At 38.1% G+C, this 24,338-nt stretch overlaps 1 protein-coding gene across 1 annotated transcript in view; it reads left to right on the forward strand.

Annotated features, from left to right (window-relative positions):
• The window catches only part of LOC134753597 (serine/threonine-protein kinase par-1), a 50,899-nt gene that overhangs the window by 15,148 nt on the left and 11,413 nt on the right, over positions 1 to 24,338 (forward strand). Inside the window, exons 5-21 of the mRNA XM_063689520.1 lie at positions 16 to 147; positions 354 to 477; positions 1,925 to 2,050; positions 2,491 to 2,609; positions 3,333 to 3,423; positions 4,518 to 4,579; positions 6,500 to 6,604; positions 8,741 to 8,839; positions 9,993 to 10,070; positions 11,163 to 11,298; positions 12,153 to 12,244; positions 14,638 to 14,699; positions 15,926 to 16,007; positions 17,377 to 17,455; positions 20,410 to 21,030; positions 22,418 to 22,524; positions 23,586 to 23,688. Coding sequence (XP_063545590.1) covers positions 16 to 147; positions 354 to 477; positions 1,925 to 2,050; positions 2,491 to 2,609; positions 3,333 to 3,423; positions 4,518 to 4,579; positions 6,500 to 6,604; positions 8,741 to 8,839; positions 9,993 to 10,070; positions 11,163 to 11,298; positions 12,153 to 12,244; positions 14,638 to 14,699; positions 15,926 to 16,007; positions 17,377 to 17,455; positions 20,410 to 21,030; positions 22,418 to 22,524; positions 23,586 to 23,688 — 2,218 coding nt within the window. The remainder of the gene's footprint in view (positions 1 to 15; positions 148 to 353; positions 478 to 1,924; positions 2,051 to 2,490; positions 2,610 to 3,332; positions 3,424 to 4,517; positions 4,580 to 6,499; positions 6,605 to 8,740; positions 8,840 to 9,992; positions 10,071 to 11,162; positions 11,299 to 12,152; positions 12,245 to 14,637; positions 14,700 to 15,925; positions 16,008 to 17,376; positions 17,456 to 20,409; positions 21,031 to 22,417; positions 22,525 to 23,585; positions 23,689 to 24,338) is intronic.

The following is a 24,338-nucleotide window of genomic DNA, read 5'->3' on the forward strand; positions in this document are numbered from 1 at the left end:
TATCTCATGTTTCAGTTGGCAGACTTCGGGTTCAGCAATGAGTACGTACGCGGGGGCGCGCTGGCCACCTGGTGCGGGAGTCCGCCGTACGCCGCGCCAGAACTGTTCGAGGGGCGGAGATACGACGGGCCCAAAGCAGATATATGGGTGAGTATATTTATTTTATATTAAAGGAAAAATTGTAAAGTTACGCTTCCGGCAGGACTTGATCCCGCAACCTCCGCCATCCGTGCGTTGCTCTTAACCAATTGAGCTACGGAAACCTACCAGAACCTTGCAAATCTTTTCATTCCTTCTCTTATGTATACACGCCTTAGGGGTGGTGTCCTTTCTTAAATGTTCTGTTTTTGTAGTCGCTGGGCGTGGTGCTATACGTGCTGGTGTGCGGCGCCTTGCCCTTCGACGGCGGCACGCTGCACGAGCTGCGGGCTGTCGTACTGGCCGGCAAGTTCCGGATACCCTACTTCATGTCGCAAGGTAAAACACACTAAACGAAACAGTCTAAAAATGGTAATTATCATACGTCGCACTACAGCGGGCATTTTGCGGGCATGTCACTTCTTAATGTTCACAAATCAATTTTCGAGTTGTCAGAATAAAGTATTTGTAATGTGCAAAACCAAATACCTTAGCAACTAAGGCTGTACGTTAGTTAGGTATCTATTAGTTTATATCCCTTCAATTTTAAATAAAAATAAGACTGAATAATATGAACGACAGTCATAATGACGCATGTCAGCTATTTATTTAGATGGCCACTTAAATGGGCTTATCAGTTGTCACTTGAAATTACACATTAAAGATTAATACAATGATAACAGGTAACTATGTTACAAATACTAAGTACATGTACTCGTAACTTAAGATTTTTTTAGGGTTCCGTACCCAAAGAGTAAAAACGGGACCGTATTACTAAGACTCCGCTGTCCGTCTGTTCGTCTGTCTGTCACCAGGATGTATCTCATGAACCATGATGGCTAGACAGTTGAAATTTTCACAGATGATGCATTTCTGTTGCCGCTATAACAAAAAATATTAAAAAGTACAGGGAAACAATGGCTCCAAGTCGCACAGAACCGCGACGAATGGCGCAAAATGAAGGAGGCCTACACCCAAAGGGTAGAAAAAGGCTAAAGAGAGAGAGAGAGAGAGAGAGAGAGAGAGATTAAAAAGTACCCGGTAGTAAGTGGCCGGTTTTTTTGTAAACCTTACCAAATAACTTGCCCGCAAAATGGCCGCTGTAGTGCGACGTATGGTAATTATAGATTCTAGCTTCCCACATTGTTTAGTGTAGAACTTTCCCTTTGAATCACTATCCATTGATGAAAACCTTGTTTTATAATATGTAGAGATAAGAAACTATTTATTGTCCCACGAATCATACGAGACGGAATCCAGGAATTGCTATTTTTTTCTTATTTCTAGATATAAAATGATGAACTGTCACGTTAAATAAAATCAGTCTTAGTTTTAGATTGTATAACATCCTATTATAGTACACTAGCTTCCGCCTGCGACTCGGTCCGGCATGGTTATATTCGTATTGGGGGTTGTACTATTATATATGTCGGTAAAATAAAATAAGATGATCTATTGACTAAATTGAGGCCAAGGTGCGCTTCAGACTAGATGGCGCCACCTAACGAAACTTCGGGGCGGTGCGGCGACAAGCAGTGGGGAGGCATAAAAACCTTGACCATTGACTTAGAATATTCCTAGTAAATCATTGTTGTTGTTAATTATTGAAAGTGATTAATGTGTCATTTGTTTTGATCAATATACCGCATATTAAAAGTGTTCCATTGTTTTACTAACTACTGCTAAAATAGTCGTCTTACACGCCCACATGTCGGATCTTGAGCAACCCAAAGACCCTGACAACGGCCCTAAGCCGACATATATATACGATTTGGTTTGATTACAGAATGCGAGCAGCTGATCCGGCACATGCTGGTGGTGGAGCCAGAGAAGAGGCTGTCGCTCCGCGGCGTCGCCAAGCACCGCTGGCTCTCCTCGCACCACGCCGGCCCCGGCCCTCCTGCGCCTATAGGTATGTACAACGTTTTGTGTTATCCTCTAGCGGCAAGACAAATTAGCAGTCAAATTTAAATCAATTGTATTAGAAAATAGATTTGAATTTGTTTCGTTTTAAAATTGAATGATACCAATCAAAAGCCACTTTGTTCCATTTAATAATGTTTAAAATTTCACTTGTATTAGGACCGTGGGATGCTATATCTATAAATAAAGGACCTGAAATATTCTCTGCAAATGGGTAATCAAGGACGCATACATAATCGGGATGACCGAATTGAAAATTTAAATCAAAGCTGTCCAAGTAGGTATGTTTTGGTAAAAGTACACGAGGACGCTCACGCTATCAGGATGGTCGAGTTGCTGGGACGCTTTCAAAGTCAGGGGAGCCGAGTCGGAGATAATTAATACATTTTTCAGTATAACAGTATTATAATATTATTATTTATTTGACAGATCCATCGACGGGGGCGTGCACGTGTCACCCGGCCGGCGTGGCGGCGACTCCCTCGCACGACACCGTGCTGTCCCACATGCTCACCTTGCCCGGGCTCACCCCCGACCTCATACAACAGGTACACCTGCCCGCGCAGCATGGTTTCCCCTATCACTAAGTCCGTCACTTTCGCACTCACATACTTGTTAGAACGTGACAGGCATGGTGAAAAGCGTACCGTGCTACGACTCCTGGCACCGTGTGTCCCACGTACCCACATACCCACCTTGCCCTGACTCACTCACGACCTTATAAAAAAAATATATATTTATAAACGAAATAAATATCATATACAAAGGAAAAAATGACCAAGGCCTTCAGTGCCCGGGGCTGGAATCAAACCAGCGCCATGGTTTGCCGCGGCATTATGGTGATCCTTTTAAGCGTCCAAATGTTTTTTTTTTCGTCTGCATGCCTTTCTTTTTAGGGTTCCGTACCCAAAGGGTAAAAACGGGACCCTATTACTAAGATTCCGCTGTCCGTCTGACCGTCTGTCCGTCTGTCTGTCTGTCAACAGGCTGTATCTCATGAACCGTGATAGCTAGACAGTTGAAATTTTCACAGATGATGTATTTCTGTTGCCGCTATAACAACAAATACTAAAACAGAATAATACCAATATTTAAATGGGGCTCCCATACAACAAACGTGACTTTTTTTGCTTTTTTTTCCGTAATGGTACGGAACCCTTCGTGCGCGAGTCCGACTCGCACTTGGCCGGTTTTTTAATGTACTATGTTGTGGCGTTAAATAAATGTATTTTCTTTCTTTCTTTCTAAATCTAATTTTCCCGCTGTTCCAGTCTGTCCAAGAAGAACGTTTCGACCACATATCTGCCATCTACCACCTACTTATGGACAAAGTGCAGCAGCGGACCCAGAGGATACACAGAGGTATCATATCATATGTGTACTGTGAGATGATGGATGATAGGCTAGCTAGTACCGGCAAAGAGGATATAATAGCATAGAGCGGTACTGTCATAGTACATTTTGTAACCACAGTAAATTCAGTGCTATCTATCGACACACTTTAAAAGTAAAAATGAAGATCTATAAAAATACGATAAAATGTATTTAAATATGGATAAATGTATTTTTCTTTTTGCATTAATTATTTTTATATGATTTTGACCCATGTTCTTTCACTGATATGCGTTAAAATTGTTAAATAACAAACGAAACCGTCAACGCCCTCTATACTAGAGTAGGCCAAAGGTAGTGGCGCCATCTGATCGAGAATCTAATTTTCTTGATTTTCGAGGCACGTTTTTTTCCTTAGACTGTGTCCATCTATTACGGAGTTATATCTATCTTTGGTACCTGTATGTGATAATATCTAGTTTCTTATGTTTTTGTTTTATGTATCAGGAGTTTTGTTAAAGTGGTAAAATTTAAGTACTGGTGTAAACTGTGATGCCGTGTAAATAAATGTGTCGATATAGTTATTTGTGCAACAAGAGAGGAAAGTTGGTTTTTCTTGCGAGTGTTTATTTAGAGTCCCGAGAAAGCGAAAGATTCTAAGGTAGAATTTTGAGCGTAGCGAGGGACTCAAAAACACGAGATGTAAAATAACTTTGCTCTCGTGTTGCACACATAATTTTTCACCTCAGTAGTGAGAACATATTAAAGGTTAAAATATATTTCGAATTACACAGAATAAACAGAAAAAAAAGTATTATAATATGTACGATACGATACGATACGAGACCGGACCGGACCGTACCGTACCGTACCGTACCATACCATAAAAAAAATGTAATAAAAGTATGAAGTTCATGGCCTTCACTAAATTAAAAAGCTACATTGTTTCTCTCCCTGGAGTGAGGAAAGTCGAACTTTCCTCACTCCAGGGAGTGACGAAAGTAGGCTTGTTCGAGCTGCTGAGGTGAAAAATAAATAAATAGTCACATATACATTTTATTATTTTCTTTCTGCAGTTTCTGAGCTCTGTAAGTTTTATGTGCGTTGTTATTTTCGTTTTTTAGATTCTCTGGAGTCGCCAGCGGGGGACCAAGGCGGCGGGGCGCTGGACCTCACTAGTTGTAAGGTAAGCATTGATTAGTTGTTGAACAAAAATGTTTATTTAGGGACCATAATTTTATATTCGCAACGCAGGCTTCGTCAGGTGAACACAAACTTACAATTAGCTACAGGCTTCGTCACGGTAAAATACAGCAATAAAATCTGCAACAGGCTTAGTCAACTTCCTCTAAAATTGAATTGAATTGTTGAACTTTACCTACCTACCTTACCTACCTACGAGACAGGCTAAGCCTAGTGTAGGAACCAGAGTAACCTGACTAGTATTTCTATGCCAGGTACATTTTGTCAACTCTGTTTAAGGGGCTACCTGAGGTTTTCATCGATTTTCGACAAGTTTTGAATCGTATCTCCTACTTTTGCACTACATATAGAATTATAAGACAAGCGGCTATCGGTTCTTCAATCTTTTATTTCCATTTTTGTCTACCGGATTGTGAAAAAAATTAATACTTATTTTTTTATGATTGTTTTAAACATTGTCTAAAAAAACACTTTTTTCGTATCTCGATTGCTGTGAAAGATCTTACTTATACGAAATCTACATATTTGGGTTCGTCTTAGACGTCTCTAAAAAATTGTCTAAGGTTTTAATTTTAAACTAATTAACACAAAAGTTATGGCCAGAAAACCAGTTTTTTGGTCTAAAATTGTTCAACTTTGATGCCAAATATTTCGAAAACAATGAACTTTGAAGTAAATATGGGATACTATATTGCTAAAATCCGTTGCTGTTAATATGATAAGCTACAAAAAACATTAGAAAACTAAGGGATTCAAATCGGAGGTCATTGGGGCATGGGATCCCCTTAATTAGGTTAATCTTAACAACCCTGTAAATATTTTTGTGTACCTACAATAAAAAAAATTGAATTTTGAATTTGAATTGAACTGATTGTCAAATCACACGTTTCGAAGTGTCAAAATGATTTTTTCCCCACACCAGCTGGTAAAGGCACTCTTGATTGTTCAAAAACTGATGAGAAAGTTGCATTATATCCGCATGTGGGGAAAAGTATTCAAATCCAAATTTTGAGTTGTTTCCTTATGCTGGCTGGTATGAACTGAAAAATGACTTTTAAATGATGATTTTGAACGATAAATATTTAATAACATCCATTTTGAATCGATTTGCTTTGATTGTTTGATATTTTACAGTATTTTCCTTGTGTTGTGAAAAATTTTGTGTTTCACTCGGTGGCAAAATTTGTTTAACCCTCGTGCCTTGAAACCCTCGCGACGCTCAAGATTCCATTTTTCGAACCACTGGCTACGCTCGTGGTTCAATTTTGGAATCTTTCGCTTGCTCAGGTATCAATATTAGCACGAGAGGTTAAACAACTATTTCATCACACTCGCTCAGTAAATGTGGAATTGTACTCAGGCTTAGCGGGTACTATAGAAAAAGCGTTTTCCCTAGGGAGTTAAGAAGTTTCTAGTATTATAATTAACAGTTTTTTGTCTTCATACTTCATTTTTGTATCGCAAGTGTGATGAAAAACATTGTAACTCGGGGCGTAATAATATTGCAAACTCGAGTCTATAAATCGCTCCGGCAAGCCGTCGCGATTTAACTATACTCTCGTTTGCAATATTTAACTTACGCCCCATGTTGCATAATGTACTATTTCTGCCCTATCCCTGCCTATAGCCCTGTATGTTTAACCTCGTAAGGCCCACCGTACAAAGTTTCCCTATTTTTAATTTGAACCTTATTGTATAGAAGATTAGGGTGAATTTCGTTTGTTTTAGAAAACAATGAAACAGGAGAAATGCTACTTAATTCGGTTAGTGTAAGGTTCAAATTAGATTGAAACAGAGTGTACATTGTAATGCACATTGGGCCTTACGAGGATAGGCCTATTGCATCAGTGGTTTTCGACCATCACTCACATATGATCTATTTCTGTCTGTTGTATGTTGCCAGAGCGAGGCAGAAGAGCAAATGGAAGCGGAAGACTCGTGTCAAGACTGCCTGGTGCTGCCTGACGCTGTAGACTACTTGTCTGAACGGACTGACAGTCTGGAACAGGTAATAAAAAATATAAAAAAAGTTATTTATTGTCGCAGCATAGAGTAACTTATACTAGAGCGGTATTGTCATAGTAAATTATGTAACCCCAGTAAATTCACTGCCATCTGTTGACACACTTTAAAACTAAAAATGAATATTTATAAAAATACGATAGAATGTATTTAAATATAGATAAATGATTTTTTTATTTGCATTAATTATTTTTATGATTTTGACCCATGTTCTTTCACTGATATGCGTTAAAATTGTTAAATAACAAACGAAACCGTCAACGCCATCTATACGACAGTAAGCCAAAGCTAGTAGCGCCCTCTGAACGAGAATCAAATTTTCTTGATTTTCGAGGCACGTATTTTCCTTAGACTGTATCCATCTATTACGGAGTTATATCTATCTTTGGTCGCAGTAAATGAATTAAAAAAACAGTAGTAGGTACAAGCTTATATTACAGCAGTGTCAGCAGTATTATACAAGTACATATACAGGTAGGAACTAACTATATATACATATATGACATAGAATTATAGTTAACAATATTATAAATGCTAAGTGCGACAATAGGCTCGGGACTCAGCTTGTATTTATTGAATTTACTAGCGACCCGCCCTTGCTTCGCACGGGTAAACCTTAACAACTTATAAAATAAATAAATAATAATAAATGCGTTTATTTAAAAGACAACATAGGTCCACATATCACAATGTAAAAAATCATAATTAAAATTAAATAAATTAAATTAAAACAGAAAAGCAATTTATAAAGAATATTTGGACGTTGATGACATTTATAAAATCATTAAAATAAAAACTTAATGTTGTTAAAAAATAAAATTCATTTTAAAATCATTGATTTATAAAAATTAAAATATAAATAAGTTAAAAATAATAATTAAAAATGTCAGCAATTTCAAAATAAACAATCATATCTAGAATAAAAAATATACCAGAAAAAATATACATTTTTACACCTAATTTTACAATTATACACCTAAACGTTCCTAAAGAATCACTCTATTGATAGGTGAAAACCGTATGAAAGTCCTTTAAGTAGTGTTTGAGTTTATCGCGAACATACAAACAGACAGACGCGGTGTTTTGTAAGATGTGTAGTAGAGATGCCTGGACCAAAAGCGCCTTCAACGGATGTCTCGACCTAAGCCGTCCTACGCATACACTTATAATGAACAAGGGAAGCTTTATTGTGCAAAGTGCGACCGGATATTTAAAACCAAGTTCGGTTTTGCGAGCCATATACGTGCTGATCAGAGGATTGTGTAAAGGTCGCCGTTGTCGGACACGACATGGAGGACTATATATAGTAGAGATGCACCGGATATTCGGTTACTATCCGGTATCCGGTCCTTATTATAATATCCGGCTGGAGACCGGATAGTGAACTACTATCCGGCCGGATAAAAAACCTAAATGTAGGTATAGTTCCGCCGGCCGAATATTCGGCGGCCGGATACCGAATATTCGGGCGATGGTCAGGCCGAACATCCGGTCTCCGGCCAAACATCTATTAGTATAAGAGCTAGCGACCAAATCGGTCATGTGGCTTCAGCTGTATTGAAACTCCGTTAGCTACTTCCCTGAACAACCTTTTCCTATAATCTTCGTGCTGGCAGGCCGCGGGCGGTGGGTGTGGGTGTAGTGGGCTGGGGAAAAAAAAGAAAAAAAATGTAGGCTATGTAGACAAATTTTTTCGATACCTTTCGCACCGATATTTTTGCATGGCTATTTTTTTGGGGCTTACATATTGATTAATCTCGCGCCAAAAAAAAGCCAAAACAGCAGAGCCCACATGAAAATTATTATTATTTTGGTACTTTTAATTAACGCTGGCAACCCCTTCTCACCACCCGATCGATTTAAATTGTTTTTTGGGTGCACAGGGAGTACAGAGCAACTGTTTGAAAAAAAAAATTAAAGTAGCTGAGCCCACATTTTTTTTCTTTTTTACCCCACCCCACTACACCCGCACCCACCGCCCGCGGCCTGCCAGCACGAAGATTACAGGAAAAGGTTGTTCAGGGAAGTAGCTAACGGAGTTTCAATACAGCTGAAGCCACATGACCGATTTGGTCGCTAGCTCTCCGTCTATATCCGTTGCATTTCTATGCGTTGTTTGTAGTTTGGTTCCGGGGGCAGCGCGCTGCCGGCGGCGGCGCGCGCGCAGCCCGCCGACCCGCAGCGCAGGCACACCGTGGGCCCGCAGCCCCGCCATGACCAGGTATGTACACAACCTGCAGCGCAGGCACACCGTGGGCCTGCAGCCCCGCCATGACCAGGTATGTACACAACCTGCAGCGCAGGCACACCGTGGGCCTGCAGCCCCGCCATGACCAGGTATGTACACAACCTGCAGCGCAGGCACACCGTGGGCCTGCAGCCCCGCCATGACCAGGTATGTACACAACCTGCAGCGCAGGCACACCGTGGGCCTGCAGCCCCGCCATGACCAGGTATGTACACAACCTGCAGCGCAGGCACACCGTGGGCCCGCAGCCCCGACACGACCAGGTATGTACACAACTTTGGTTAACTAGTTACTATACCTTATTCATGTAAATTTGCTCGTTACTGACGTAGTGACAAATGTATGAATTCGCACTAAACATTCATCAATCGATCCTTCGTGTTTTATTACTAAAAACCAGACGAAACGCAAGTATCGAGGTTGGAAACCGCCGGACAGAAACCGTGGCATTGGTGCGTCCTGGGATCCTGCAGAAATACGGAACCGCAAAAAACTAGACGTCATCGTCAGTTGGAAGGAGCTTACTTGTTGTATCCGTATCCGTCGATCCTACCTTTGTCATGACAAAGCTGGCTTCGTCATGACAAAAATGGTGTTATTCCTGCTCAAATCTTAGGCATAACATGAAATGGCGGCGTTTCATGATATGCCTAGGAATTTCATGATCTGGCTGATTTAACGATCGGCCGCCGACATACATATCAAATCTTAGGCATATCATGAAATGACGGCGTTTCATGATATACCTAGGTATTTCATGATCTGGCTGATTTAACGATCGGCCGCCGACATACATATCAAATCTTAGGCATATCATGAAATGGCGGCGTTTCATGATATGCCTAGGAAATCTAGGAATTTCATAATCTGGCGGATTTAACGATCGGCCGCCGACATACATATCAAATCTTAGGCATAACATGAAATGGCGGCGTTTCATGATATGTCTAGCAATTTCATGATCTGGCTGATTTTACGATCGGCCGCCGACATACATATCAAATTTTAGGCGTAACATGAAATGGCTTCGTTTCATAATATGCCTAGGAATTTCATGATCTGGCGGATTTAACGATCGGCCGCCGACATACACCCTTACCTGTTTTGACGTTACTCGTTGTGTCAGATGGACGTGGGTTCGGCGCTGGGTTCGGCCGCGTCGGCGGACGGACGGAACGCGCCTCTCTACGTCTCCGAATTCACTGTAAGTATAATAATAAAAAATATTAATCAGTACGGTTCTTGCTCACTATTATTTTTAGTCGCTTTTGGCGACATGTTTCGGATTCTTTGGGAATCCATCCTCAGGCACGAGTGTCCGCGGCGGTTGTACGTCGTGCACTCAATTTTGAAATATGTCTCACGATTGTTTAAGTGCGATTAATAATAAAAAAATATAAAAAAATCATAATCATAATCATCATTCCTATAACATTTCTATATAATACTTGTTTGCTAATTTTGATTTACTAGTTTTCTGTTGAGAAACAAAAATAAACCAAGTAATGGCACGAATTATGAGAGTATATTATATATTTCACCGATACCTGTAGTTGAAATAGTGGAATGTCGTATTCGTCTTTTATGTTATCGCCTTTTTTATGAAAGATATCGCAATTGTTTTCTACATATTATAATCTGTCAAGCTATTTTTGTCAGTAGAAAAAAGCGGCAAATTTAAGAGATGTAGGCGCGAAGGGTTATTTTCCCATAGAAAACTTGAATCTCGCGCCTCTTTCTACTGACAAAAGTTGTTCGACAGACTATAATTAACAAATTAAAACTATGTTTTTTTTCCCCCAGCTCTTTAATTACCTTTATGGTAAAAAGTGTTAAAAACTGATGATAAATACTTATTTTACAGTATTTGTGGCATACATCTCATTATTGATGCCTCGTACATCATAAGGGTGTTTACTATACCGTCAACCGGGGTGAATAGGGATAGCTGGGGTGAATAGGGACAAAATTTTAAATGTGATTTACCTGTTAATTTCTTAAAAAATACCCACACAAATTGTATCATACAAAATTTTATATTATTTTCAATCGAATGATACAATTTGTGTGGGTATTACTAAGAAATTGTCAGATATATACATTTAAAATTTTGGTCAGGAAATTGTCAGGTAAATCAAATTTTAATACTATTCCCTCCGGTTGACGCAATCCGATTTATTATTATTATCACGATAATTTTCATATGAATTTGAAGAATTGGATTTGGAGAATTACAAACTACATTACATTAGACATACCTATATGACTCATATAATATGAGCTTTTTAACTTTCAGCAAAGTTCATCGCGCGAGGCGCCAGTGGTGTCCATGTTGCCCCACACCAACTTGGCCGCACCTCTCCCCGCGTGGCACCACTTTAGTGTGAAAGACCAGCATTTATTGAAGCCGCCGATAGCCATGCAAAGTCAGGGTACGTAGTCTATGTTGCCCCGCTCCAATATGCGTGGCTTTCAAAGAGGACTCTGTCACAGAATAAGTAATAGTATTATCATACAGAAAGGCCACGCACCGCCCCGCCCCGACTCGAATGCCCTCGCCCCGCGACAGCAGATTGACGGCCGTTTGCCGACCGCTCAGTACTGTTTTTAAGCAACTTACACAATGACGCATGCCGCGTGTACAGACGTGCCGTTCACACATAGAAACGCAAGTTTTTGATTATAGCGTGTCCGCCCTGTGACTCTGTCAAAGAGACCTTCACACTTTCAAGTAAGGTTTACATTAGAAAATAATTTGAATTTATTTTATATTTTTTAGTATGTAATGTTTGACGATCATGATAAGAAGACAAGCATAATTTTGACATTGATGCAAATTTGTAGTGTAATTTTTATCCTGAAATAAATAAATCTAAATCTAAATCATTAGCTCGCTTCGCTCGGGACGTTGGCGTGTGAGTGACGTTTTTGTTTATAAAAAGTTCAAAAGGTTATGGCTATGGACGGTATAGAAAGGATGACAATCTCTTATGGCAGAACTATTGCAAAAGTGACCAGCTTTCAGCTGTAAATAATAGTTCCTAATCTTTCCGGTGGCGCTAGTTAGGCTCTGGGACATGAGTATAACATGAACCATATAAGGCAACAAATAACCCAACCAAATTACGTAGGTTGTTTTTGGTAGTATTTCGGTGTATGGTGGCGCCGCCTAATTACTGTTTTTTCTATGGACACTTTTCATACATAGAGATTTGGCTCCTTTATATAGTCTCCAAGGTTATGGCGTTTCCCTGCATTTGTAGTAAAGTGTTATGTTTCTCCTCAGCGTCAACATTCGGTCGGCGCGCGTCCGACGGAGGAGCTCACGTGCCGCGCGGGAGGGAGAGAGCATGCTGCCACAGCGCGCCGCCGCACCACGTGAGTACACCACGCACTACACACTACACACCACACACTACACACTACACACCACACACTACACACAACACACGCTACACCGCATTATGAAGCATTAACAAAGAACACGAGGGAATCATATACACGGTGGCTAAAAAATAAGTGCATTCCCGTTGCCAGGGAGGTTTTGGGATTATACTGAGCAACTTTTACTATGGGACCAACCCCGAAATCGCGAAAAAATTTTTAGCGGTTTCATACATTTTGGCTGGTCCATTTTCTATGGGAGGGTAATTTTTTTTTCGCAATTATGTAGTTGGTCCTGTAGTAAAAGTTGCTCAGTATAATCCCAAAACCTCCCTGGCAACGGGAATGAACTTATTTTTTAGCCAGCCTGTAGAAACTCGCTACTTCGTTGCAGGGACCGGCCCGCTATCCCTTATCGGGGTTTTATAAGGGTATTGCATAAGGCTTAACTCACCATACCCTTTGCCAGACGAAACCCTTTGTTTTGCTTTAAAAAACCCTTATATAAAGCTACCACATTTGAGTAATCGGTAGCCCAAATACCCTTACAAAACCCTTATCATCCGCTCACCAACACCTTGCATATTGCTTATAAGGGTTAGCCTTATAAAGGGCTTCCCTTTTAGCATATAAGCGTGCTAATTTAAGTCGTCTACCTTGTTCATAAAGCACACATTAGTTCGAATCCGAGCGATCTACGGCGGCGACGGCGGCGTTCTTTGACTAGGCACGTATTTTCTTTCCTTTTCATACACTACCGTAGATATATACCAATCCTGTCTCTTTCACGCACAGGGAAACCTTTATAAAAAGCGCTTAAAGATAAGGGTAACCCTTATTAAGAGCTAGCCTTATTTTTGGTTAGCTTTTCGGTAAGGGTTAGTCAAAGGTAAGGGTATGAATGGGCTTGCAGTTCAAAAGGGAAAGCCTTTCAATGTGTTAGCCGTGTTTAAGTGTCGCCTATTGAAAGGGTTTTATCGCGGAAAGGGTTGTCCGGTCCCTGCTTCGTTGACGCCGCTCCATCCGCTCCCGACATCCGCGTGATTGTGGGCCGTGAATGTCTAAAGATAATGAGTGTTTGAAAACCTTAAGCTTATTTTACTTAAATGAGACATGTGTTAATGATGTTTCGTTCAATGGCCAATGTGGCCAAGGGCGTCATTTGTGACGTTTTCAACCAAAAGGTACCACATTGTCGCTTGTCGATAAGTTTGATTTCAAATTGAAGCTGTATGGAAATAGCGCCTTATTAACAACCGACAATAAGTACCCTTTTAGTTGAGAATGGCACATATAGTATTTCTACGGTACGTTATTCACCTACTTCTCATAAAAGACATTACGGGTCCTATACATAATGACACACTTTACACACATTTTTTTTTAATACTACGTCGGTGGCAAACAAGCATACGGCCCGCCTGATGTTAAGCAGTCTCCGTAGCCTATGTACGCCTGCAACTCCAGAGGAGTTACATGCGCGTTGCCGATCCTAACACTCCTCTCCCTCGAGCTCTGGCAACCTTACTCACCGGCAGGAACACAACACTATGAGTAGGGTCTAGTGTTATTTGGCTGCGGTTTTCTGTAAGGTGGAGGTACCTCCCCAGTTGGGCTCTGCTCTAGATCTGGAATGACATCCGCTGTCCTGTGCGCTACCACACAAAGCGAGATGTCATTCGCAGTGCCCATACCTCTCTTTTGGACGTAGTTTAAGGACATACAAGGGTCCAATATGCAACACTTGCAATAAAATGAACTATTTTTTACTACGCAGGAATAGTATATTGGGATGAAAGGCACTCATTATTGCCGAGGTAGTTTGGCGCTCGAACGCAGCGAGAGCTCCAATGGTCCGAGGCCGAAATGGGGCCTTTCACCCGAGTTAAACACTCTAATTTTCATTCCGAATACGAAGAAAGTAAAATACACGTGTTTATTTAAATACATGACTAAGTAATTACCTATGTATTTATATAATATTTCTTGAGGGTACTTTCAATTACAATTTAGGCAAAAGTCTCGTTATTTATGAAATGCGGAGTTAAATATCAGAATGGATATTGTATAACAAATCCATTTAAATCCAAATTTCAATTACTTATTGTAGAATAATAGTACTTAGAACGTAAAATGCTCTAGTGTAGAATCGTATCAAAGTCAAAGTCAAAATATTCTTTATTCAAATAGGCCTAGCAACAAGCAATTTTAAATTGTCAAGTTTTACAAATGAGCAATTTATTGATGCAGTTATTATTATTCTTAAAAACATTGAATTATTATAGATAAGTCAATTAATAATAAGACATTTTCTGCGCACCTTTTAGAACAACAATGACTCTTTCAGAGTATGAGAAATGGAAATATAATGTGTATGTTGGTGGCAGGTGTCGGACAGCGGAGCGCCCACGCCGCAAGAAGACCCGGAACAAACTGAAGACATATGCAGGTACTAATATAAATAGTTATCCATTCTTTTGCTACTACCAAAGATAGATACAACTCCGTAATAGATAGATACAGTCTAAGGAAAAAACGTGCCTCGAAAATCAAGAAAATTCTCGATCAGATGGCGCCACTACCTTTGGCCTACTCTCGTATAGATGGCGTTGACGGTTTCGTTTGTGATTTAACAATTTTAACGCATATCAGTGAAAGAACATGGGTCAAAATCATATAAAAATAATTAATGCAAATAAAAGAAAATCATTTATCTATATATAAATACATTTTTTGATATTTTTATTTTTAGTTTTAATCGTGTGTCGATAGATGGCAGTGAATTTACTGTGGCTACAAAATTTACTATGACAGTACCGCTCTATCCTATTATATCCTCTTTGCTAGTATCAGGCGTGGCCCACTTCGCGATTTCGTCGCGTCGCTACAAGTACATGCGGTTCACACCAATTTTGGTGTCTAGCCATAGTGGTTGCCGCGCACCGCTACGGAACGGACGCCTGCTCGCGCTTGCGCCACCTAGCGGTCATATCTGTACCTAGTACTATAATTTATTCTGTGCTAGTATGTTAATATGAGGTAGAAACGGGAGTTGGAAGGGGCAGACCTCGGCGGACTTTCTCTGATCAGATCGGGGAAATCCTGAAGAAAGGCGAGGTCAAGAGCACCCTAAACCGGCGAGCGTGTATGAGGAATGTTATGAAAGTGAAGGAAGCGAAAGAGGTATGTCAGGATCGTAGCAAGTGAAAATCAGTGGTCTCTGCCTACCCCTCCGGGAAATAGGCGTGATTATATGTATGTATGTATCATAGAGTAACTTATACTAGAGCGGTACTGTCATAGTAAATTTTGTAACCCCAGTAAATTCACTGCCATCTGTCGACACACTTTAAAACTAAAAATGAAGATTTATAAAAATACGATAGAATGTATTTAAATATAGATAAATGATTTTTTTTATTTGCATTAATTATTTTTATGATTTTGACCCATGTTCTTTCACTGATATGCGTTAAAATTGTTAAATAACAAACGAAACCGTCAACGCCATCTATACGACTGTAGGCCAAAACTAGTAGCGCCCTCTGAACGAGAATCAAATTTTCTCGATTTTCGAGGCACGTTTTTTCCTTAGACTGTATCCATCTATTACGGAGTTATATCTATCTTTGTATGTATGTAGTATGTTAATATAGCATTATGTAATGTGTGCAGGTACATGATGAACCGCGGCAGCAGTAAGCGGCACACGATGGCGACCACGGAGGACGCGGCCAACACCGCCGCCGGACCTATGGTGAGACTATATACTGACATTCACATTTCACAAGCGAATTTAGATCTAGCTACGTAGATAATATAGTCAAATTTCGGTTTTAAAGACAACCAGAGTAAATGCTTAAACCAAAGATATAATTTTATCTTATTAGTGTTGTTATTATTTTTAGCTTGAACTATAATTTTATCTCATTTAATTCTCCACTGTGAAGGACTACATTCCTGTACAAGTGTGATACAGTGGTAGCTAAATAAATAAATATTTTTTATACTACATTATTACACAGATTGATATGATCCCACTGTAACCCTAAGGAGGATTGTGTTATGGGTACTCAGACAACAATATATGTATGTATATATATAACGGCGCGTGCTTTATTTAATTCAATTATTTTTGAATTGTTAAATTGATCGGGTAGTTGCGTTTGTTACTGACATTGACAAGTTGATCTATTTTAAGAGCGGGTAGTCCCGAATGGAGTTGTAAGTGTCATGGCGGCGCGGGACGTCATTCGTTGACAGCGCCCCGCACGAGATGGTCGCTTACAAACCCATTGGCTCTTAATCGTGATTTATTTTTGTAATCGTCGAATATTTTTGGTGTAAGTTCATTAAAACAAGGAATACAGTGATTTGATTGTATCGTGAGATTATTATTTTGTAAAATCCTGCACGTGCACGCCCACACGACACCAATATGTCAACCACGCCTGTTCGGCCTCCCGATACCCCGACATATAAATACTTAAAATACATGGAAAACACCCATGACTCAGGAACAAATATCTGTGCTCATCACACAAATAAATGCCCTTACCGGGATTCGAACTCAGGACCATCGGCTACACAGGCAGGGTCACTACCCACTAGGCCAGACCGGTCGGTCGGAGCTAAAATTGAATAGTTTGACTACCACTGTATTATACCTATTTGTATTTTTTATTTCTTTTTAGTTTATTTATTTATATCAATCAGACAGCACTAACAGATAAACCTAACGTGCTGTTTGGCATTTTATTACTTATTTATCTAACATGCATTAATTACTTTAAAATAGAAGGAAAAAAAAATACAATAATTGGCAAGACAAATAAGGTCGTTAATTACACTAAATAAAATAAACTTAAATTAAATTGGATTGAATCAATAAATTATACGTATAAATACAAAATTACAAATACAGAATTATTTTTTTACGTGTTATATTTTGAATGTAAATTACACGAAATAAACAATTTTGAATTTTAATTTTAATTAGTATTGTTATTATTTTTATTTTATTTTGACGATCATGATAGATTTTTTTTGTTTATCTTTGACATCAATGCAAACTTATTATGTGATTCTCTTATGTATGTTTCTACGTTTAATTTGTTAATCTACAGCCAGCTGCATCTCCCTCGTCGTCGGCCAACATGCGCGTCAGAAGGACGGGCCTCCTGACGGTGACAGAGCGCCCACCCGGTAAGATTGTTGACAGTTTGACACCTGCTACAGAAATGAGGTTCTTTATTTTTGCCATTTTTTTATGTGACCTTTTTTGCCACTTTTATGTTATTTCTAGTCAGGAGCTCTTTCGATCCTAATGGGATAAAAAAAATCCGAAGGTTTTTTCCCTATTGTGTTACCATTTCCCCATATACTTTCTATGGCGGTAACAAAAAAGAAAGTTTGAAAAATGTATGGAAATTTTGGGACACCTTTTTTCTCCTATTAGGATGAAAAGGGCTCGTGATCCTGACTAGTAATAACACAAAAGTGGCAAAAAAGGTCACATAAAAAAATGGCAAAAAAAAGAAACGCTGAGAGTCTAGCATCCGACCACGTATTTATTAGGGTCTGTATCAAAACGTCAGTCCTTCTAATTTCTCTGGACACATTTTTGTGTTTCGATTATTTGATATTATTGATTGTCTAGTAGCTGGTAGAGTTTCCTGAAAGAACTAGATATATTCAACTAGGGAACAAATAAAATTATTTTATAAAAAAAGGAATTAGACGTTCGAAACGCGCGTGATACATTTAAGGAGAAATAATGAAATTGAAGCCAGTTGCCATATTTTTACTTAACAGTTTTATTTTTACTCAAATAGTAAGACTATTCAATTCTTATAAATTTGAAATCTTGAGAATAGATCGAACTAATGATAGTATATTTGTGTCTGATAAAAATGTTTACTTATAATTATATTAAATCATTTTACGGTTTAGACTCACTTGTTTTAGTCACTCGCGCGACATGTTTCGGAGAGACTAGGTCTCTTTTCTCAAGCACTAATAGTGCGAGCAGACTAATAGTAGTAAGAGACCTAGTCTCTCCGAAACATGTCGCGCGAGTGATTAAAACAAGTGAGTCTAAACCGTAAAATGATTTAATGTTAGTATGTCTCACAACAGTTTAAATTCGCTTATAATTATATATATCATTAATATTGTTTCACTGATACAATGATCGACATAATATGTTTCATTTGTGTCAGCATTGAAAAATAAAGCTTGTTCGATAAATATTTTTTATTAATGAAACATAAGTAAAAAATACTAATTATTATTTAATTTGGCAAACAACAACGAATTGGTTATTTCTTCTCATGTACAAAGAAATCTCACGACATATATAATACGCCGTTGGATGCTGGACTATACATTTAAATATTTTACTTCGTATGTCTGCTCTCTAGTTGATGTTTAAATGTGTGTTGTAGTTTGACAGTTTTTTTGTAGTTCCTGCTTGGATTATTTTGCTGTTTTTGAGTATTTTAGAATTTAAGAACTTTTAATGTCAATACACATATATGTTTAAGAGCAAACACATATATGTAGTTACTAGCTGTTGCCCGCGACTTCGTACGCGTGGATTTGTATGTTGGTGGTTATATATTCTACATGAGCATAATATAGAAAAGGGACGGTTAATCATTTGTTAAAAATTATACAACGCATGAAATTTGTCTTTCACAAACTACGAAGTTTCAAGACCCTAACTGAAAAAAATTGTTCCCGATATAATACCTCTCGACCTTCTTAGAAAATTTACAAGTCCACTAATTAAAAAAAAAATTTGGTCCCGAAACTATTAATACCAACTTTTCAAAAACGGTGTAAGTAATTAGTTTTCGTCTTTTAATATAATGCCCTTTTTCAAGTTTCAAGTTCCTAGGTTAAAAGAAAATTTGTACCACATATAAACTTACATCCCCTTTTTAACCCTTTTAGGGGTTGAATTTTTAAGAACGTTGAAATAACTTTTTTGGAATCTTATACAATGACTTTCTAAGAAGTTTCAAAGCAGTTGTAATAGATTCACTTTCAACCCCTTTTTAACCCTTTTAGGGGATGAATATTTAAAAACGCTGAAATTACTTTTCTTGTACTCTAATAATATGCCTTTATACAAAGATTCAAGTCCGACACTCACAAAAATATTTGATGTCCATACAAACTTTCAACCCCTTTTTCACCACCTTGGGGGATGAATTTTTAAAAACGCTGAAATGAGTTTTCTTGTGTTTTTATTATAATTAAAAAACATTTATATTATAAACTTTGAACCCCAAGACAAACTCACCCCCTTTTTCCAAAAACGTCAATATTACTTTTTTTGTAATCGGCTATTATGCCTTTCTAGGAAGTTTCAAAGTATTTGTAATGGATTCAAACTTTCAACCCTTTTTTAACCCATTTAGGGGATGAATATACAAAAACGCTGAAAGTAGTTTCTTGTTTTTTAATAATATATCTTATACCCAAGGTTCGAATTCATAGCTTAAAATAAAACTTGAACCCCATACAAACTTTGGCCCCCATTTCACCCCTTTAGGGGATGAATTTTGAAAAATCTCTTCTTAGTGGATACTAACGTTATAAAAACTACCTATTGTAAAAAAATTCAGCTCTCTAGGTCCAACGGTTTGGGCTGGGCGTTGATTTAAGTGAGTCAGTCAGTCAGTCAGTCAGGACTTTTACGTTTATATATATAGATTTATAGAATATGCTCATAAAAAATTGATTAGGAAAATGGTACACGGTTTATAATAAGATTAAATTTTTTGCCATAAAAGTTCTTAAATTATTGTTCTGTTTTGATGGTTAATATTATCAGACCGAATCTAGATTAATTTAATACATATAGTACGTATGAAATTTAGCAGTAATAGTTTTTTTATTAGGTTCTGTAAGTTATAATGTTTACTCTAATTAGATACAGTTAAAAAAGAATATTGCTAATCTCGCGTTTGTATTAAGCTTTGGGATAATTCAGTCTGATAATTACTTTTGAGTCGTCTGTATAAATATTAAATCAAATTTCAATAATTAAATTAAAATACAGTACTTGATATTTACAATAATATTTAATGGACGACATTATTTGCATGGCTACAAATTTATTTATATTAATTTGCTAAACCCACTTCTAGTAATAAGTCCAGAGTTAGTAATGGAAGTGGAGGCGCGAATGAAAAGGAACTATCTACCGCCGTCCATCGGATACCAATACCAGTACCCTAGTGGATACCAGAGCCCACCCTCCCAGAGCCCAACGCTGGGCTCCATCACCGCCGGCACGCCCAACCCCATACAAAATATAGAACCGGTAACGAAAACCGGTTCTATTATGTCTGGCACGCCCATCACAACTCAAGCCGTAACGCCCTACACACCTACCGTACTCTCAAATTACACAAATCAAGGATCTATAATGACTGGAACGCCTATCAATACCGGTTTCGAAACCAATTACAATTACAATAATTTCGTACCGGGATCCATAACCAGCGGGACGCCAGCAGCGTACCAGAATCAAACGACGAATACCGGTTTCCAAGTACCGGTTTCGCCCGCTCAGTACACTCAGACGCATAATGCCGGTTTCCAAGTACCGGTTTCGCCCGCTCAGTATACTCAGGCGCATAATACCGGTTTCCAAGTACCGGTTTCGCCCGCTCAGTACACTCAGGCGCACAATAACAGGCAGAGGAAGTACTCGGGCTCGCAGCGAGTCAAGTTACAATTGTTGGCGACAGTACAAGAGAATATGGGTAATTATAATTTTTTTGTTATGGGAAAGGTGGCGGTATAAAGTTGACATAAATTTAGTTAATAGCGTCTTTGTGCCTAATTTCATATTAAATATCTGGGGACCGAGTTTTGCTCGGAAACATATAAAAACTCAAAAATGCGCGTTTTTTTCGCCCCCGAGAACCCCCATATAGCAAATTTCGTCAAAATCGTTAGAGCCGTTTCCGAGATCCCCGAAATATATAAATATATATACATAGATAGATAGATACAAGAATTGCTCGTTAAAAGGTATAATTAATTATTTTTCTACAGTTTGAAGATCTACTTGAAATTAAATAATTTTCGTTTATTTAATGATGTTTTCAGACTTGTTATATTTATTATCAATTACTTTTTTTTATTTATTACAAATACATAAATATAATACTTAATTAAGATTTTGACTTCCCAGCCAATTCTTTATTTATTTCAGATTTGGGATTTTTTTTAAATGCATTAAGTTTTTCTTAAAATTTTCAGGTTGAGAAAAGAAAATATTTATAATAGTATGTAGCACAGTTTTGGCACATGTAGTTAGATGTTTGTGTGTGTTTAATGTGTTTTTTGCATTAGTGTGTGTGCACGTTTGTAAGAGATCACAAACATTTTTTTTTTTGCTTATAACTAACTTTTTTTAGAGATTGATTCTTACAATTGGTTTTAGATTTTTACTCTTTTTATCCGAAAATATTTCTTATGCATTAGAGATAATTTTAATTCGGTTGTTAGTATCGTATGATCTCGTTAAGATTTAACATAAAATAAATATTTTCGGATAAATTATAAAATGGCTAGATTTTACATTGTGATTTTTGAAGCAGTTTTTAAACAATGCCTGGTTATTTGCGAAACGTTTAAAAAAAACTAATGGTGACATAAAGATATTACTGATTATTGAAATAGAAAGTTAACTATTACTTACTACTTGACTGTTTTCTAAATTACATGTTTTTTTTTTGTAACTGAATCATTTCATCATAAATACTGCAACCAATCAGATTTTAACACTTCACACATAGGGTCAAAAACCTTAATCACCTATAAACAGGATTCCGTTCAGTAGTAAGGTGGCTAGTTATTAAAGGGTGGCCAGTTATTGACACTTCATAATAAAATTAATTTTGTTTATAGGTGAATAGATTTCATTCTTAGTTTAAGGTGGCCAGTTATTAGACAGTGGCCAGTTATTGACAATTTACTCAATGTAAGTGCATAATAGTCGTCTTATTTTAATAAAAAAAATACGTTTATGCTCAGACTTACACATTTTGTCATTGCTACGTCTGTGCAGAGTTTGGTCCGACTCTAGATGTATCTGCTATAAGTATTTAGCACATTGAACAATGTATGTCTGTCTGTCTGTAGCGCGCGAGCACGCGGAGCGCTACTCGCCGGTGCGGCGCGCCGAGTGCTCCCCGCCTCGGGCCGCGCACGACCTCGCCTCGGCGCGGCTAGAGTACCAGCAACTACAGGTAAGAACAGTCCTGTCTGTTTGTAGTGCCAGCTGCGCGAGCACGCGGAGCGCTAATGAGCGCTACTCGCTGCCTCGAGCCGCGTGCGACGTCGCATCGACGAGGCTAGAGTACCAGCAACTTCAGGTAAGAACAGTGTATGTCCCGTCTGTAGCGCGCGAGCACGGCGAGCGCTACTCGCCCCCCGGAACACTTAGACAGTGAATGTATGTATATAGTGCGCGGAGTCAAAAAAAAATAGTTTAGTCTTAGTAGGCTAAGGTGGATCTCGTTTATTAGTTTAAGTTTTTAGATAATCCATATTATAATATTATAAATGCGAAAGTGTGTCTGTCTGTCTGTTACCTCTTCACGCTTAAACCGCTGAACCGATTTAGTTTAAATTTGGTATAGAGGTAGTTTCAGTCCCGGGAAAGGACATAGGGTAGTTTTTATCCCAGAAATCATTATTAAAGGGGGTGTAAAGGGGAGTAGAATCTTGTAGGGGAAATCGATAAAAAGCAGATTGGATAAAAAAAGCTACCCAAATTACTAACTTAACGCAGACGAAGTCGCGGGCAAAAGCTAGTAATATAATAAACCTTAATTAGTAACATTCCCAATGTACAAATTAATTATTTATTTATGTCACCAATTAACGTTCTAGACAGTAGAAGATTAGTCATAGTCACTTTGTTTATTGTTATTATAAATAAACATTTTGTCTGGTAAGCATTTAACCACTGATACATTGACCTATAAAAAGTGCATACCTAACATACAAGAAAACGTTTATTTAGTTTAATTATTGTTATCAAATTTCCATGAGCGACAGAAAATACAAATTCGTTCGGTATTAAAGTTTTTAACTTGACCTGTACCTATTTTGAGTTGAATCTATGAATGTACTGTATATTTACCATTGTATAAAACCAATATTTTTATTTTATTTTTTTATTAGCCTATTTTGGTGTCCCACTGCTGGGCAAAGGCCTCCCCTCGTTTTCTCCACTCGACCCTGTCATCGGCATTTTCCCACCATTTTCCCATATTATCTTATCTTATCTTAATGTTTTTTCCAGCGCGGGTTAGAGCGACGCGGAGCAGGGGCGGGTGTGACCGCGTGCGCGGGCGCGTCGCCGCCGCACGACGTGCGCCTGCACACGCCCGCCGCCTCCATGCCGAGTCAGTACCGCTATCTCTCTTAGTCTTAGTCTTTATTGTATTGCAGTCATGTTCATAATACATTAGATGTTACAGTTTGAGGATGGTAGGTATAGTTACCGCTATCTCTACTGAGCTCGTTCACTTACCTGTACTAACAATAGCATTCTGTTAAACAAAAGCCATTATTTCTTTTGTGTGAGCGCGTGGCCTTTGTGCCTGAGGCTCACACATATTTTTTTTTTTTTTAGTTTTAAGTTTTGACATTTTAACTAAATTTGACTGTGCATAATATATCTTAATTTCAATTTTATAGTTTAAAATTTTTTTTCTTTTTAATAATCAATTAATTTTATTATTACCCATCAATTAATTGTCAAGATCTTTTATATTTTATCATTCAATTATCAAATGCTTAGTCAATTTAATTTTAATGGATCTAACTTTTATACTTAATCTTATTTATTTATTTTTTTTATTGCAAATGTTTTGTATGTTTTAATTATGGATCAATGTTATCTGGATTAAATGATTTTTATTTTTATTTTATAATGGCCACGTGCTCAGGCACAAAGGCCACGCGCTCACATAAAAGAAATAATGGCTTTTGTTTAACAGAATGCCATTGTTAGTACAGGTAAGTGAACGAGCTCAGTAGATATAGCGTTAAC

Source organism: Cydia strobilella, chromosome 27, assembly GCF_947568885.1.
Source record: "Cydia strobilella chromosome 27, ilCydStro3.1, whole genome shotgun sequence".
NCBI lineage: Eukaryota > Metazoa > Arthropoda > Insecta > Lepidoptera > Tortricidae > Cydia > Cydia strobilella.